Below are 11,890 nucleotides of genomic sequence, written 5' to 3' on the forward strand. Positions count from 1 at the left end.
TTGATGCCACAGCTCTATCAACGCTGTGCCCAAGGCACAGGCCTTTCTGATCCTCCAGCTCAGGGGTTCATCTGTGCCCCCAAAACTGGTCTTGATCCTCATGGTAAGAGGATTTGCAAACCCTGAAATCTGCTGCAAAGCTGTAATGTGAGGATGGGGCTATTTCACCCCAAATATTGGCAGCAAGTGTCTTGTGGGGTGGGCATTTTGGGGTGCGTGTTTTTCAGATGGAGGCATCGCTTTTCTCTCCATCTTCTGCTGTCACAGAGCAGAGAAGGAAAGGCTTTTTTTTGCAAACCCACTTGTGTTCAGCATCACATCTTTTAACCTCAAAGTCCTTGGCTCTCAGTGTCCCACACCCTTCATCCATCTTGAGCATAGAGGTGCCAAGCCTGTAAAACAAAAATTGTGTTGCTGAAGAGGAGGAAACTCTCCAAATCTTGCAGAAAAGGAGATGTGGGGTGGGGTTGTTCTGCCCTTTTCCTGCACTGTCTCACTGTGCATGCATAATTTCTTGCTGGAGGATGACCAGATTTGAGGAGAGTTGCTGTACCTGCAGTAAGATCTATGAGGATCACGTGTGGAGCATGAAAAGCTCCACACATTGTTGCATGTGTTTGATGGGAGCTGTGGGGTTACTGTGCTCCAGTACAGTTCCCCAACCTTTGTTCTACAGAACTTTGCTGGGGGGAATATGAGACTCTTGCATAAACTCCAACATCTTGGAGAGATGGGTCAGAGCATGAATTGGGTTGGAATGGAGCAAAGCTGCTGTTTACACCAACAGACTGCGGATATACTCACATTTTGTGGTTGAAAGTTGTGTTGTCTACCCATCTCCACACCTTCTGATGTGACCTTAATCCAATCCACACTGGTGGTGGGCTCTTGCCTGTAACAGTCTTGATGTGCTCCTGGAAAATAGAAGTGACCAGTTGCTCCCAAAATCTCTCTCTGGAGGGTTTCATGGCAATCAAATTCACAGAGTAAATCTGATTCTCAAATTCATGAGACATGAATTTCCCCCATACTTTGAATGCCTCTCCAAACCCTCCTGTTGATAGGCACTTTTTTCTTCCCTGCCCACCTAAAAATCAGGACTTTTGTGTCCTTTATAAGCCTTCTTCTCCCTATTTACCTTTTCTTTCTTGTCCTGGAGCACCACCAACTGGGAGTCCTGGTTCTCACAGCTTTTCATGCCCTGAGTCCAGTTTCCCAGTTCCTCAGAAAGCCAGTAGCATCTTTCTCCGTGAAGCTGCCAGTCCTGGGGACACAGCTTGCAGCCAGCATAAGCTGAAGGGGAGAAAAAGCCGTGAGAAACTCCGAAGGGCTGTCAGGTTCTTCCCCAGCCACCAGCTGAAGGTACTGAAGATACCCCATCCCACATCCCAGCTCTTTCCCCATTGCTGGGTTTTTCACATCGATGTGGTTTTACCAGCCACTGGAGAGAAGGAAGGTTACTGAGGCTGGATGACCACAAGGACATTATTGGCCAGTGGAGGTGGAGGAAGAGTGGCAAGGAACCTCCTCCCCAGGGCTGATGCTGCTCCTCCATGGAGGAGGGATCAGCACAAATTGCATGGAAAAGAGGATTCTTCCTTGCAAGACTCCTCTTTGCCAAATAACTCTTGTGGTCTCACAACCCCAAGGGTCTCTCTTCTTGCAGTAGAAGATCCCCACAAAGGTCTCACCTGAACGTCTCCCAGAAGAGTCAGATTGAAAGGGGGATTACCTGTGGGGTTGTCCCCTTGGGGCTTGCAGAAATACCGCACCAGGGATGAAAACATGCACTGCTCCACTTGGTTCCTTCCCTGGATCCCACTGCCTAGCTGTGGAGCGCTTCTCACCGCTGGCTGTGGGGACCCCTGAAAAACTTGGAGCAGTAATCCGGGGTGAGTAGCTGCAGCTGTTTGGGGATAAAAACCACAAACCCCATGAAACTGGGTTTCATTTTCTTATACAGTTGCTTAAGCCAGCCTGAAAAACATGGCTTGTATTCTTCACACTTGTTTCATAGCTATGGGTATAATCCAGGTTTACTCAGGATGGGCTTATTCTTGATGGGTGATGTCGCATCTCTACAGGACAACCTTGTCCCCTCCAAAGACTGAAATGTTGAAATAAACCCCAATTTCCCCTCCCTGGCTACTCACTGGAGTGTGAGGTGTAGATAAGAGCTGGTTACTCACCCCACACACTCAGCACCACCACCAGGACCAGCAGGATGAGTTGCCCCAGCCCCCCGGCTATGAGAAGGAGCCTGTGCCACCATGGACAGAAGGCAGGTGCTGAAAGAGGCCACATTTGCTTTAAAATATGAAAGATGAAAATACTGGGGGTTTAGAGGAAAAAGAAAGCCCCTCTCTCAAGCTGGTGAGCTTGAGCAGAAGTTCACAGCTTCTTTGCTTCCTCCAAAGAAGTAAATCACCACTGATGTGGTCTAAGGTGAGGGTGGCTTCTCAGGTGGAGGAGGGTCTGCAGGAGCCTCAGGAGCATCCTTGGGCACCCAATGATGGATCTTGGGGGATGGGAAACCATTCTGAAATTGGCTTAATTTAAAGCTCCTGCTAGAGCTGGGAGTTGGTGAGACAAAGGTCACTCCAGCTCTCATTTCCACCAGGATTCCAGACAGGATCTCAGCAGCTTTCCTTCCCATCCAGGTGTGTTGGCTCATGTTAGGTTTCTTGGCACCCATTTTGCCCCCCAGGTGAAGAGTCTCAGAAGCAAAATGGCTTCCAGATATCTGTCACCCTCTCCCATCCCTTCCTTTCTCTTTTTCTCCTCTTTTCAAGCCAGGATGCTACCTTAGAAGACATTTAACCCACAACAATGTTCTCCATGATCTTGGAAACCTTAACATGGAGATGAAGCAAGCAAGCAAACCTAAAAGTAAACAAATCCAAAAAACTTCCCAAAATTTGAAACAAGAATTTTCTCCCCAAAATAGCACTTACCATGATGCTTCTCAGCAGAAGAACTGTCCCCAGGATGCCTTAAATCAGCATAAACAATTTCCCCAGCCATGGTTGCTCAGAAGGTCCCAGAAGCAGCCCAAAAGTGACACTGTCCTTGGACAACCCCTTGCCTTGTGAACTACGCACTCACAGCTGCATCTGCTCCAGGAAATGGTATTGGCTGGGGCTTTTATCTGCTTTTCAGTTTGTATATATGTACATATATATATATGTGTGTGTGTGTGTGTGTGTGTATTCTACACCCTTCCCTTGTAAATGGAACTTGGTGAAGAGAGAATGGGTGTCCTGCAGCCAGGAAGAGGCGGCACACCTGGAGGTGTAGAAACATCTGTGGGTTTGGTGGCTGTGTTAAACATCTATAAAAGCAGAATTAATAAATAATCATTTCAAAAAGCCTTTAAATAAGGTTTTTGACTGTGAGGAGGTAGATCAGTGTGATCACAGGCAGGTGGGGAAGAGACAGGTGACATTTGGTGTTTCTTCCTCAGAATATGGGCTGGGAGTGACTTGAAATGCCTTTTGCTCCATGTGACTTATTCTGCTGTTTTTGACATAATATTTGGTCTCTGTTTTATCCTGGGGCAAAGAGATCCAATGTGGTCAAGGGTTGCCCAGCTCCTGCCCAGGATGAGGTAAGAATCTGGATTTCCATCTGGCTGCCTGCTGCTAATGAATTTTATTTTGTTACTTTATTTTATTTTTACTTTTTCACCTGCAAGCCCATCCTCCCACTCCTGATGTGTCCTTTTACACCATCTAGACTTATGTTTCCTCCAGGTTTGGGATTCTTTGACTACTGCATGGAACCACCAACAATTTCCAGCCTACAGTAACCTTTCCCCCTCCCTTTTCTTAGGGTTTTTTGGTGTTAAGCCCAGGTTTTAGTTAGTGCCACAGTATCCCAAAGCAACACCTTTTTACAGAGGCAAAAATGATGTTTTTTTCCTCAAACACCCCCCGCAAAAAAAAGCAAGCAAAATGCAGAAATTTTCCCGAGTAGCTACCACCACACAGAAATAGGGTAAATAAGAAGATAAACCCAAAGGCCTCAGTAAGAAAAGCCCTGTGTTATTTTATTTTGAAATAATTTTAGAATTTTTAGTTAAAGTAAAATAAATAGTTTTATTTTAAATTTGTGTTTATGTACTTTTTATTTTTTGTTTTTTTATTGTCTCATGATTATTTTTAGTTTCTTTTCCCCCCTCAGCCTTTTCTTTGTCACAGAAAGTTTTTGTGGTGAGCTGCTATCAGCCAGCCTTCCTGCCCTCTGCAAAGGCAGCTGCTCCAGTGGTGTGTGACCAGTGATTACAAAAATCCCCTAAAAATACAAAATAAATTAGGTTTTAGGGTAAAACCTGCAGCTGGGTAGCTTAATTGCAAAAACACTTATTTTTTTATAATTTTACAGTAAAAAAACTTATAAAATGTGCTGAAGGGAACTGTACTTCTCCCTTGTAGAATCCCTGAACGCTGTTCTGGGGTGCCCTGACATCCTGGAACAGAGTGATCTCCAGCAGTGTTTCCTCCAACTGCACACTAAAGAAAGCATTTTTGGACTGTCCATTTCCCTAGCTGAGAGAAAATTCCGGAAATGCTGGGAAAGAGGGTGAAGTGTTGCTGGGTGGAGTTGGAGGGGAACCCCTGGTTCGGTGGATGGGCAGGTGGCCCCTTCTTCATTGCCCTCGAGGAGGCACAGGAAAATCCCTAAGAGTACAATAAAATAACCCCAAACAACATTCTTTTTAAAATACTGTGTTTCTCTTCACAGGAGCAGGTTGTGCCTCAGCGCTGGGCTTGTTCCCACAGAGCAGACACAGGTAACAGGGTTTGGGATGGCTTGGGGGCTGAGGGGAGGTGGTCTTAAATTTTGACTGGAAGAGAGAATTTCAATTGCAGGGAGAAATTTTTAATTGCAGGAGAAAATTTTAATTGAGGGGATATTAAATAAGGGAAGATTATTTTAAATGGGGGGAGAAAACTTTAATTTAGTAGAGAAAACCTTAATTTTGGAGAGAAAATATTAACTGTAAAGAAGATATTAATTGAGGGGAGAAGGCATTAATTGGGGGAAAACCTTAAATGGGGAGAAAAGTTTACAGGGAGGAAAATTTAATTACAGCAGAAAATTTTAACTGCAGGGAGAAAATGTTACCTGAAGAAACTTTAATTTTAATTTTTAAGATTTTAATAGGTGGGGAAAACTAATTTGGGATGAAAGTGTAATTGCAGGTACAAAACTTGACATAGAGGGAGAAAATTTTAACTGAGGGAAGAAAAGTATAATTAACCAGATAAAACTAACTGGGGGGAGAGGAAATTTTAATTGCAGGGACAAGATTTTAATTGTGCAGGAAAACTTCGGGGCGGGGGGAGAAAAGTTTAAATATGGTACAGGGATAAAATTTTAAATTGTGAGAAAATTTGAATTGAGCATGGAGAGCCTTTGTGATACCTCTGATAGATGAAACTTTGCTTGGCAGGTGAGGCAAGAGCACCTGTAGAGGTGGAACCCCAAAAATGGAGGAAATAAGAGTTTATTCCGGATTTTTGGGCATGGAAAGGAACAAGCGGGCAGGTAACTGTAGGGCAGTGAACTGTAGAATCACTGGGTTTGGGTTTTATTTTGATACTTCTGTAATTTGAGAATCAAACCCAGCTGAAGTAAGGTTGTAGGGGGGAAAATCTTTTTCTGGCACTTCCCTTGAGGGAAAATTTTTGCACTCAGCAGAAAGAATTTTTGCTCTAAACAGACCAATTTCAGACACGATGGGTTATTCAGATTTAGCATTAAACTTTCCTGAGGCTCTTGAGTAACTGATTCTTTTAGGCATATTTTTTTACCCACAGATATTCCATTTTTTGGTTGATTTTTCATTTGTTGATTTTAAATTTTTTAATATAACTTTTTTTTTTTTTTTAAATATTTGGCTTCTGACTTACTTTCTAATATTTTTTCCAGGAAGAAGAGGTGAGAGGAGGGTTTTTCCCATAACATTTGGTTCATATGATGGAAACAAAAAGGGAAAATCTTAAACAAAAAATGGGGAAGTTCTACTAGATGAAAACACTAAGATTTTTGTATAAAACCTCTAGGAAAGAGAATTTTCTTTGCTCATGGTGAAGGGAAAGTGCATATTCTGGATCACAAGACACGGAAATGGAGGCACCATGACCCAAAGTGTGTTAGTTTAGGTGGAGAAAAAAAAGCCACTGAATTTTAATAATGAGGTAAATCCCAGAAATTAAATCAGATTTTTAACTGTGGTGCATTTCATGAGTTTGCATCTGGAGCTGGGGAGGAAACTGTTCCCCAAAGAGCTCCCATAAATAAAAAAATAGCTACTTTTGTTCCACGTGAAGAAGAATATTTGGTGTTTCTCACACAAAATGACCCCAAGTCCAGTGCCATTGGCACAAGACCAACCCTTGACGCTCCTGGCATGGCCTGTGGCGTGCTGCTGCCCTGGGAGCCCCTGCAGAGGCACTGAAGGTCTGTTCTCCTGCAGGTCACAGCATGGAGATGAAGCCAGAGGCACGTGTTGCCTGCCAGGTGATGCTGGCAGTGCTTTTCACAGCTCTGCTCATCACAGCCATCGCTTTTGCAGGTGAATGTCGAAGTTTTAGTCTCACAGGTAATGTCTCTGAGATATTTTGGCTTGTTGAATTTGTGACAGATTTATTTCCATGTTCCTGCGGAAGACAAAGCCCACCCAAGCTGCTGTTCTTTCTGAGAGAGAGAAGGACATTTCAGAGCAGTCTTTCTACAGAAGAACAAACCCATCCCCATGGTGTGGGAACTGATGTCATCAAGAAACCCTTAGAAAATCAACAGGAAGAGCCATTTCAGGAGTACAGTCACACAGAAGTATTCTTTTCAGAGAAGAAGGGGCCTGGAGATGTTGGCATGAGTCCCACCAAGTCAAGAAGTGTGCAGGAATAAGAGGACATTTGTCCTGTCTTTTTCACTACTTTTGCATTAATGACAGAGAGCAACACCCAAGGGCATGTTTAGCGATAGAACTACTCTGAAACTCCTCTTTAAAATGTGTTTTTTTGAAGTCTACCACCCTATTTCCTTCTCTGAAGGTGCAGCACCTGTATTTCTTATCCAACATCACAAGCTAGGCCATGATGAGCTTATTTTCTCACAGGATCTCTCCTGGTATCTTAATTTTTCTCTTCTCCTACAGTTGAGACAGGTGAAGACTTTTGGAAGCCAAGGGGTGGAGGATGATCTCTCCACCTCAGAGAGGCAAGGGGAAGGTGCTGCTCGTTAATGTTGTTCTATTCTTAATGACAGTGCAAGCTTTTCAGCCTCATGCCCAGCCCTGCTTTCAGTGCCCCTTTGACTGGATCAGGTACCGAGGAAAATGCTACTATTTTTCTGAGGTTGAAGGGAACTGGACATACAGCCAGGACAACTGCTCAGCACTTGGTGCTTCCTTGGCTATGCTGGACAGCACGGAGGACTTGGTAAGGAGACATGAGAACTTGCTTGGCATGGGGGGAAAAAACCAAAAGCACTGTATTTGAAACCTTTTGGTTTCTGTGACTGCTCTTCCAGGGTCTTTTTTGAAGATCTGGGGTGATAATTTGGGGAAAATTTGAGAATATGTCATCATGGGTCTCCTCAAATTCCTCACCAAAGCCAACTGCTGCAAGGACTGCAGGGATAAACTCTTGTTTCTAGATGACATTTTCTGGTAGCAGATTGAAATGTTCAAGCCCCAAAGAAGCCCTAAAGCAGCATAAGCAACTGGTAAAATGGAGGGCTTTGGTTGGAAGAAGGTAAAAATCTTTCCCTCTCTTTCAGAGCTTTGTGATGAGGTACAAAGGCATCTCAGAGCACTGGATTGGCCTTTTGCGGGAGGATGAGGAGCAGCCATGGATGTGGCTGAATCGCTCACCTCTATCTCACCTGTGAGTCCATGTTTTTCATTATTAAGGTGTTGGTTGGTGTTTCCTTTGCCACAAAATGTGCATTTCTTCTTGTACTTGAGGTAGCAATGGGACAATATTTGGGAAGGGCAACATTGCATCTGGAACTGGTCTTTGTTTTCCCCTTTGACCTAAAAGATGGGAGTGATGCATTTGGTGAGAAAATCCTAAGTTTGGATTTTTTATTTTAAGTTTGTTTCTCTCTTGCAAAGCTTTGGGTTTCATATTAGAAATAGATCAGTGTGAGTATTTTGGCATGCTGGTGCCCATGAGGATGCCTGAGAACTGAAGCTGAGGGAAGCCTATATGTTACTTTTCTCCTTTTTCCTGCTGCTCCATCTGAAATGGCTTATGTCCTCTGTACTTCCAGGTTTCGGATCCATGGTAGTGGGCTCTGTGCTTACCTGGATGACAATGGGCTCAGCTCCTCCCACTGCAGCACTGAGAGGAGCTGGATTTGTAATAAACATGAGCTGCAGAGCTCAGGCAAGGGCAACAGGATGAGACGGCCTCCAAACCTCTGTGTCAGCTCCTTGGGCGCTGCAGGGAGGCCTTCTCACTCCCAGATATCTGGTGCACCATAGGGACATGAAAGAAAATCTCAAGAAGACTTTGAAATCCCTGGGCAAGGGGTTATTGATGTTTTCCAGAGGCCAACAAAGTGTTTCTGGGACAAGGCAGACTTTGGGGATCCACATGAGATAGTTCTGAGGGAGTGGGGTGGGGTGGCAGGGCAGCTCTGGGGGCTCTTTTTGGGTTTGGGGCAACTTGGTGATGCCCTGAATACAGATTTCTTAGAGAAAAAGAAATTTATTCTATCTGGAGCATATTTACATGCTAAGTACTTGGAAATAAATCTCAAGCATAGGGAACAGCAGAGGAAAAGAGTGGGGGCAGTGGATGTGAGCACATCCTTGTGATAACAAGGGGATTTAAATGATATAAAACAATATTAAATTATAAGTTTTAATATGAGGAATAGCTGCTGGTATTAATACAAAGTCTGCAAAAATCAAGATTTTTAATTTGTGCTGGAAGCCCAGCCAATCATAGGCACTGAGGTCAGCAAAAGGAACCTTCCAGAGGAAGCTGTATTTGGGAGAAAAAAATGAAGATTTTAGCTCAAGCTCAGGGAAGTCCAGCTCCTTTTAACAAGCTTTGCATGAATTTAGCAACTTGAGATGAGCCGTACTGAGGTCAGACCCAATATCTCCATGGCACAACCCAAAACAGAGACATCTAAGATGAAGGAATGACCATGAACTGAGTTAGAAATTACTTCAAGACTTGGAAGATTAGAGTTGAGGAGCATCAACCAGCATTTCCAACCACTGTGATGCAATCAGCTTTTGGGAGGATCCTTTCAGGGCATCAGCCCTTGGGGGAGAGTTTAATGGTTGAGAGGAGCACGCAAAAGTAGGGGAAGACCCTCTCCCCACTGAAGGAGGCAGGAAAAGTGAAGATGCGTTGGCGGCTGCTGACAGCGTAGAAAGAGACCTGTCCCACCTCATAATCCAGGTAGACCCCAATCTCCCCATTGAGGAGTGGAACAGAGGTGTGGGAGGGAGCTGTGAGGGCCACACAGAGCTCATCATACTTCTGCAAGCCCCAAATTTCAGTGTTGGGCTTGAAGAGGACCCGGCCTTTCCTCTGAACTGACTCACGGGCCACCCCCACGGCCCAGAAGCGCCCATTGGCCTCCACCTCCCAGTAGTGGCGGCCCGAGGTGAAGCCCTTGCTGCCCAGCATGCACGGGTCTGTGTCGAACCGGCCTGGACCCTCAGGCCGCTGGCATCGAGGTCTGCCCCAGGTGGCTTCCTTGAGGTCCTCAGAGAGGATCACCTCTGGGCCCACTGTGGCTGGATCCAGGGTTACGTCCACTGAAAAGCAAAACGGAGAATGGATCAGAAGCCAAATTTAAGCCCAGAGAAAATACACCCCCAAAATGCCTTCAGTGGTGACTTTTCAAAGAGAAAGGGAGAGGAAAGGTGAGGCTGCAGATGTAAGTGTGAAGAGGTGGAAGTAGGAGATGGAGGATATATATCCAGTTGAGGCTGGAGATGGAAGAACAAAGAGATGGAGGTTGGAGACAGAGGCCCTAGGGAGACAGAAGGTGGAGCTGGAGAATCTCCAACCCCATTGAACATCTCAGCCCAGAAAACACAACGAACAGGTACTTTGCTCCTTTTGAGCTGCCTCTGATTACCTTCAAACTGTTTGGCAGTGTGGTAGTCCAGGGCAAGGTCCCATGTGCATGGCCGTGGTTTGAGGAAGAAAGCCATTGCACCCTCAGAGTTCTCTCTTCCTGACTGGAGGCACAGAACAAGGAAAGAAAGGATAAAATCCAATTATCATCCTTCATTGCTATCTCAGCTTCTGCCCCTTTCTATGTAAAAAAATGTGTTTAACCACTACATTTAATCAAACTACTTCAAGAAAATAGCATTATTTTTCTTCAACAGTTGCAACATAGCTTGGTTCATTTATGGGAAGACCCTTGGAGATGGGTTAAATCAATTAATTCCCCAATGACTATGAAAGGAACAAGAGTAGCACATTGGAATGAACCCATCTCCATTTAGATATTATTATACCCCCAAATCCTTGAGCTGGCTGAAGGCTGAATCTGTCCATCTTAAATCTGTTTCTGCCTCCACCATACACCAGTCAAATCTGACAAAGTTATTTGAGTGAGGAAAGTCCCTAAAATTGAGATAAGCCACATTCATCTCTCATATCCAGAGAAATCTTGTGAGAGGGGAAGTTTGTTATTGATCTTGGAGAAAATGTGTATGGGGCAGATAAGAGCTGGCACCAAATGGCTTCAAATTCTTCCTCTGGAAGTCAGTGTGGGATTTTGCACGCAAACAAGGGATTGCCCATGCTAAAGGGCCCTGGCATGAGTAATAAAGCCCCAAAATGTTTGAATAAACCATGCTGTGAGAGTTGAAAACAAACAGGTTGCTTCTTTTCCCTGTGTTTTCGTCTGCAAATCTGCAGATAAGGGGATTAAAGCAGCAGGGTAATGAGTAAAAGTGAGAAAAAGGTGAGAAAATCATCCAAATGGAGATAAAATCAGGAGCCATGCTGTTTCTCACACAAATTCCCTGGCTGGATTGTTACAGGTAGAAGAGAAGTAAATAATCATCATGACTCTCCATTGCAAAATACCTTTAAATCCAAAACAAAGATCTTGAGACAAAAGCAAGGGTAAATCCCTTCCCTTCTTGAGTTCATGGGATGAGGAGGGGGCTCAAAATCCCCTTTCTCCCCCCTCCCCAGACATCAGGGTGATGTAACCCCCCATCGGCACTGGGATTTTCCCTCTTACTCAAACCTTCTTGGTATTTTCCTTGCTGTCCTGGTGCTGTATTTGCGTTCCTCCAGATGGTTTTCTTCTACTGGCTGCTTCTCCACTGCGTTTTTCTTGGGATTTTTTGCTTCCTCTCTCTGGCACAGGCTCAGCCAAAGCTCAGTCCTGTCTCAGCCTCTGCCAGCTTTTATCAGCCAAGAAGGGAGGAGCCCTCCAATCTCATGCCTGCAGATGGGGCCATGACGTGTTTGGACACCTGCACCATCTGATTGCCCCTTTTTCCCCCATATCAGGGCCATTTATTTTCTCAACACAGGCACTGGGGAGGAAAGGGAGGAAAATTAAAGCATTGCAAAAAACCCCATTATTGCATGGCACCACAAAGGAAAAATCGGTTAAATTTTGCCTCCCTAGTTCCCCAAACCTGACTCTGGCCCCTTACACATGATGGAGGTGAACAAGGCAAAGTTGGGAGTAGCTTCGAGGTGAGGAATGTGACAGCAATGCCTGGAAATAAGACAAACTTGTGGATATAAAATTTGTTTAAAGACTACTTGTGGGTGATGACGTTTGCTTTTCCAGCTGGGGCAGCTTGTGAACTGAGCACAGGAACAATCAGGGGCGGTTCAAGCCAATCCCCAGCACTCCTTTCTCCTCGCCAGGA

At 44.7% G+C, this 11,890-nt stretch overlaps 3 protein-coding genes across 3 annotated transcripts; 1 reads left to right on the forward strand and 2 right to left on the reverse strand.

Moving 5' to 3' along the window:
- Positions 1–223: 223 nt before the first annotated feature.
- Positions 224–3,024, reverse strand: LOC131096168 (killer cell lectin-like receptor subfamily G member 1). The gene is made up of 6 exons (XM_058044449.1): positions 2,955–3,024; positions 2,190–2,288; positions 1,733–1,873; positions 1,139–1,293; positions 805–914; positions 224–392 (listed from the first exon to the last, which is right to left on the reverse strand). Exons 1-6 carry the CDS (start codon positions 3,022–3,024, stop codon positions 224–226), a joined length of 744 nt encoding a protein of 247 aa, XP_057900432.1.
- Positions 3,025–3,586: 562 nt separating this feature from the next.
- LOC131095964 (C-type lectin domain family 2 member E-like) lies at positions 3,587–8,497 on the forward strand. Its single transcript, XM_058044159.1, has 7 exons — positions 3,587–3,607; positions 4,744–4,792; positions 5,456–5,550; positions 6,482–6,580; positions 7,276–7,448; positions 7,789–7,895; positions 8,284–8,497. Exons 3-7 carry the CDS (start codon positions 5,493–5,495, stop codon positions 8,495–8,497), a joined length of 651 nt encoding a protein of 216 aa, XP_057900142.1. The 5' UTR covers positions 3,587–3,607; positions 4,744–4,792; positions 5,456–5,492.
- A 230-nt stretch (positions 8,498–8,727) lies between these two features.
- Positions 8,728–11,383, reverse strand: LOC131095961 (E3 ubiquitin-protein ligase TRIM7-like). The gene is made up of 3 exons (XM_058044156.1): positions 11,251–11,383; positions 10,120–10,222; positions 8,728–9,793 (listed from the first exon to the last, which is right to left on the reverse strand). The coding sequence occupies exons 2-3, from the start codon at positions 10,193–10,195 to the stop codon at positions 9,285–9,287; spliced, it is 585 nt and encodes a 194-aa protein (XP_057900139.1). The 5' UTR covers positions 10,196–10,222; positions 11,251–11,383; the 3' UTR covers positions 8,728–9,284.
- Positions 11,384–11,890: the final 507 nt, after the last annotated feature.

Source organism: Melospiza georgiana, chromosome Z (genome assembly GCF_028018845.1).
Source record: "Melospiza georgiana isolate bMelGeo1 chromosome Z, bMelGeo1.pri, whole genome shotgun sequence".
Taxonomy (NCBI): domain Eukaryota; kingdom Metazoa; phylum Chordata; class Aves; order Passeriformes; family Passerellidae; genus Melospiza; species Melospiza georgiana.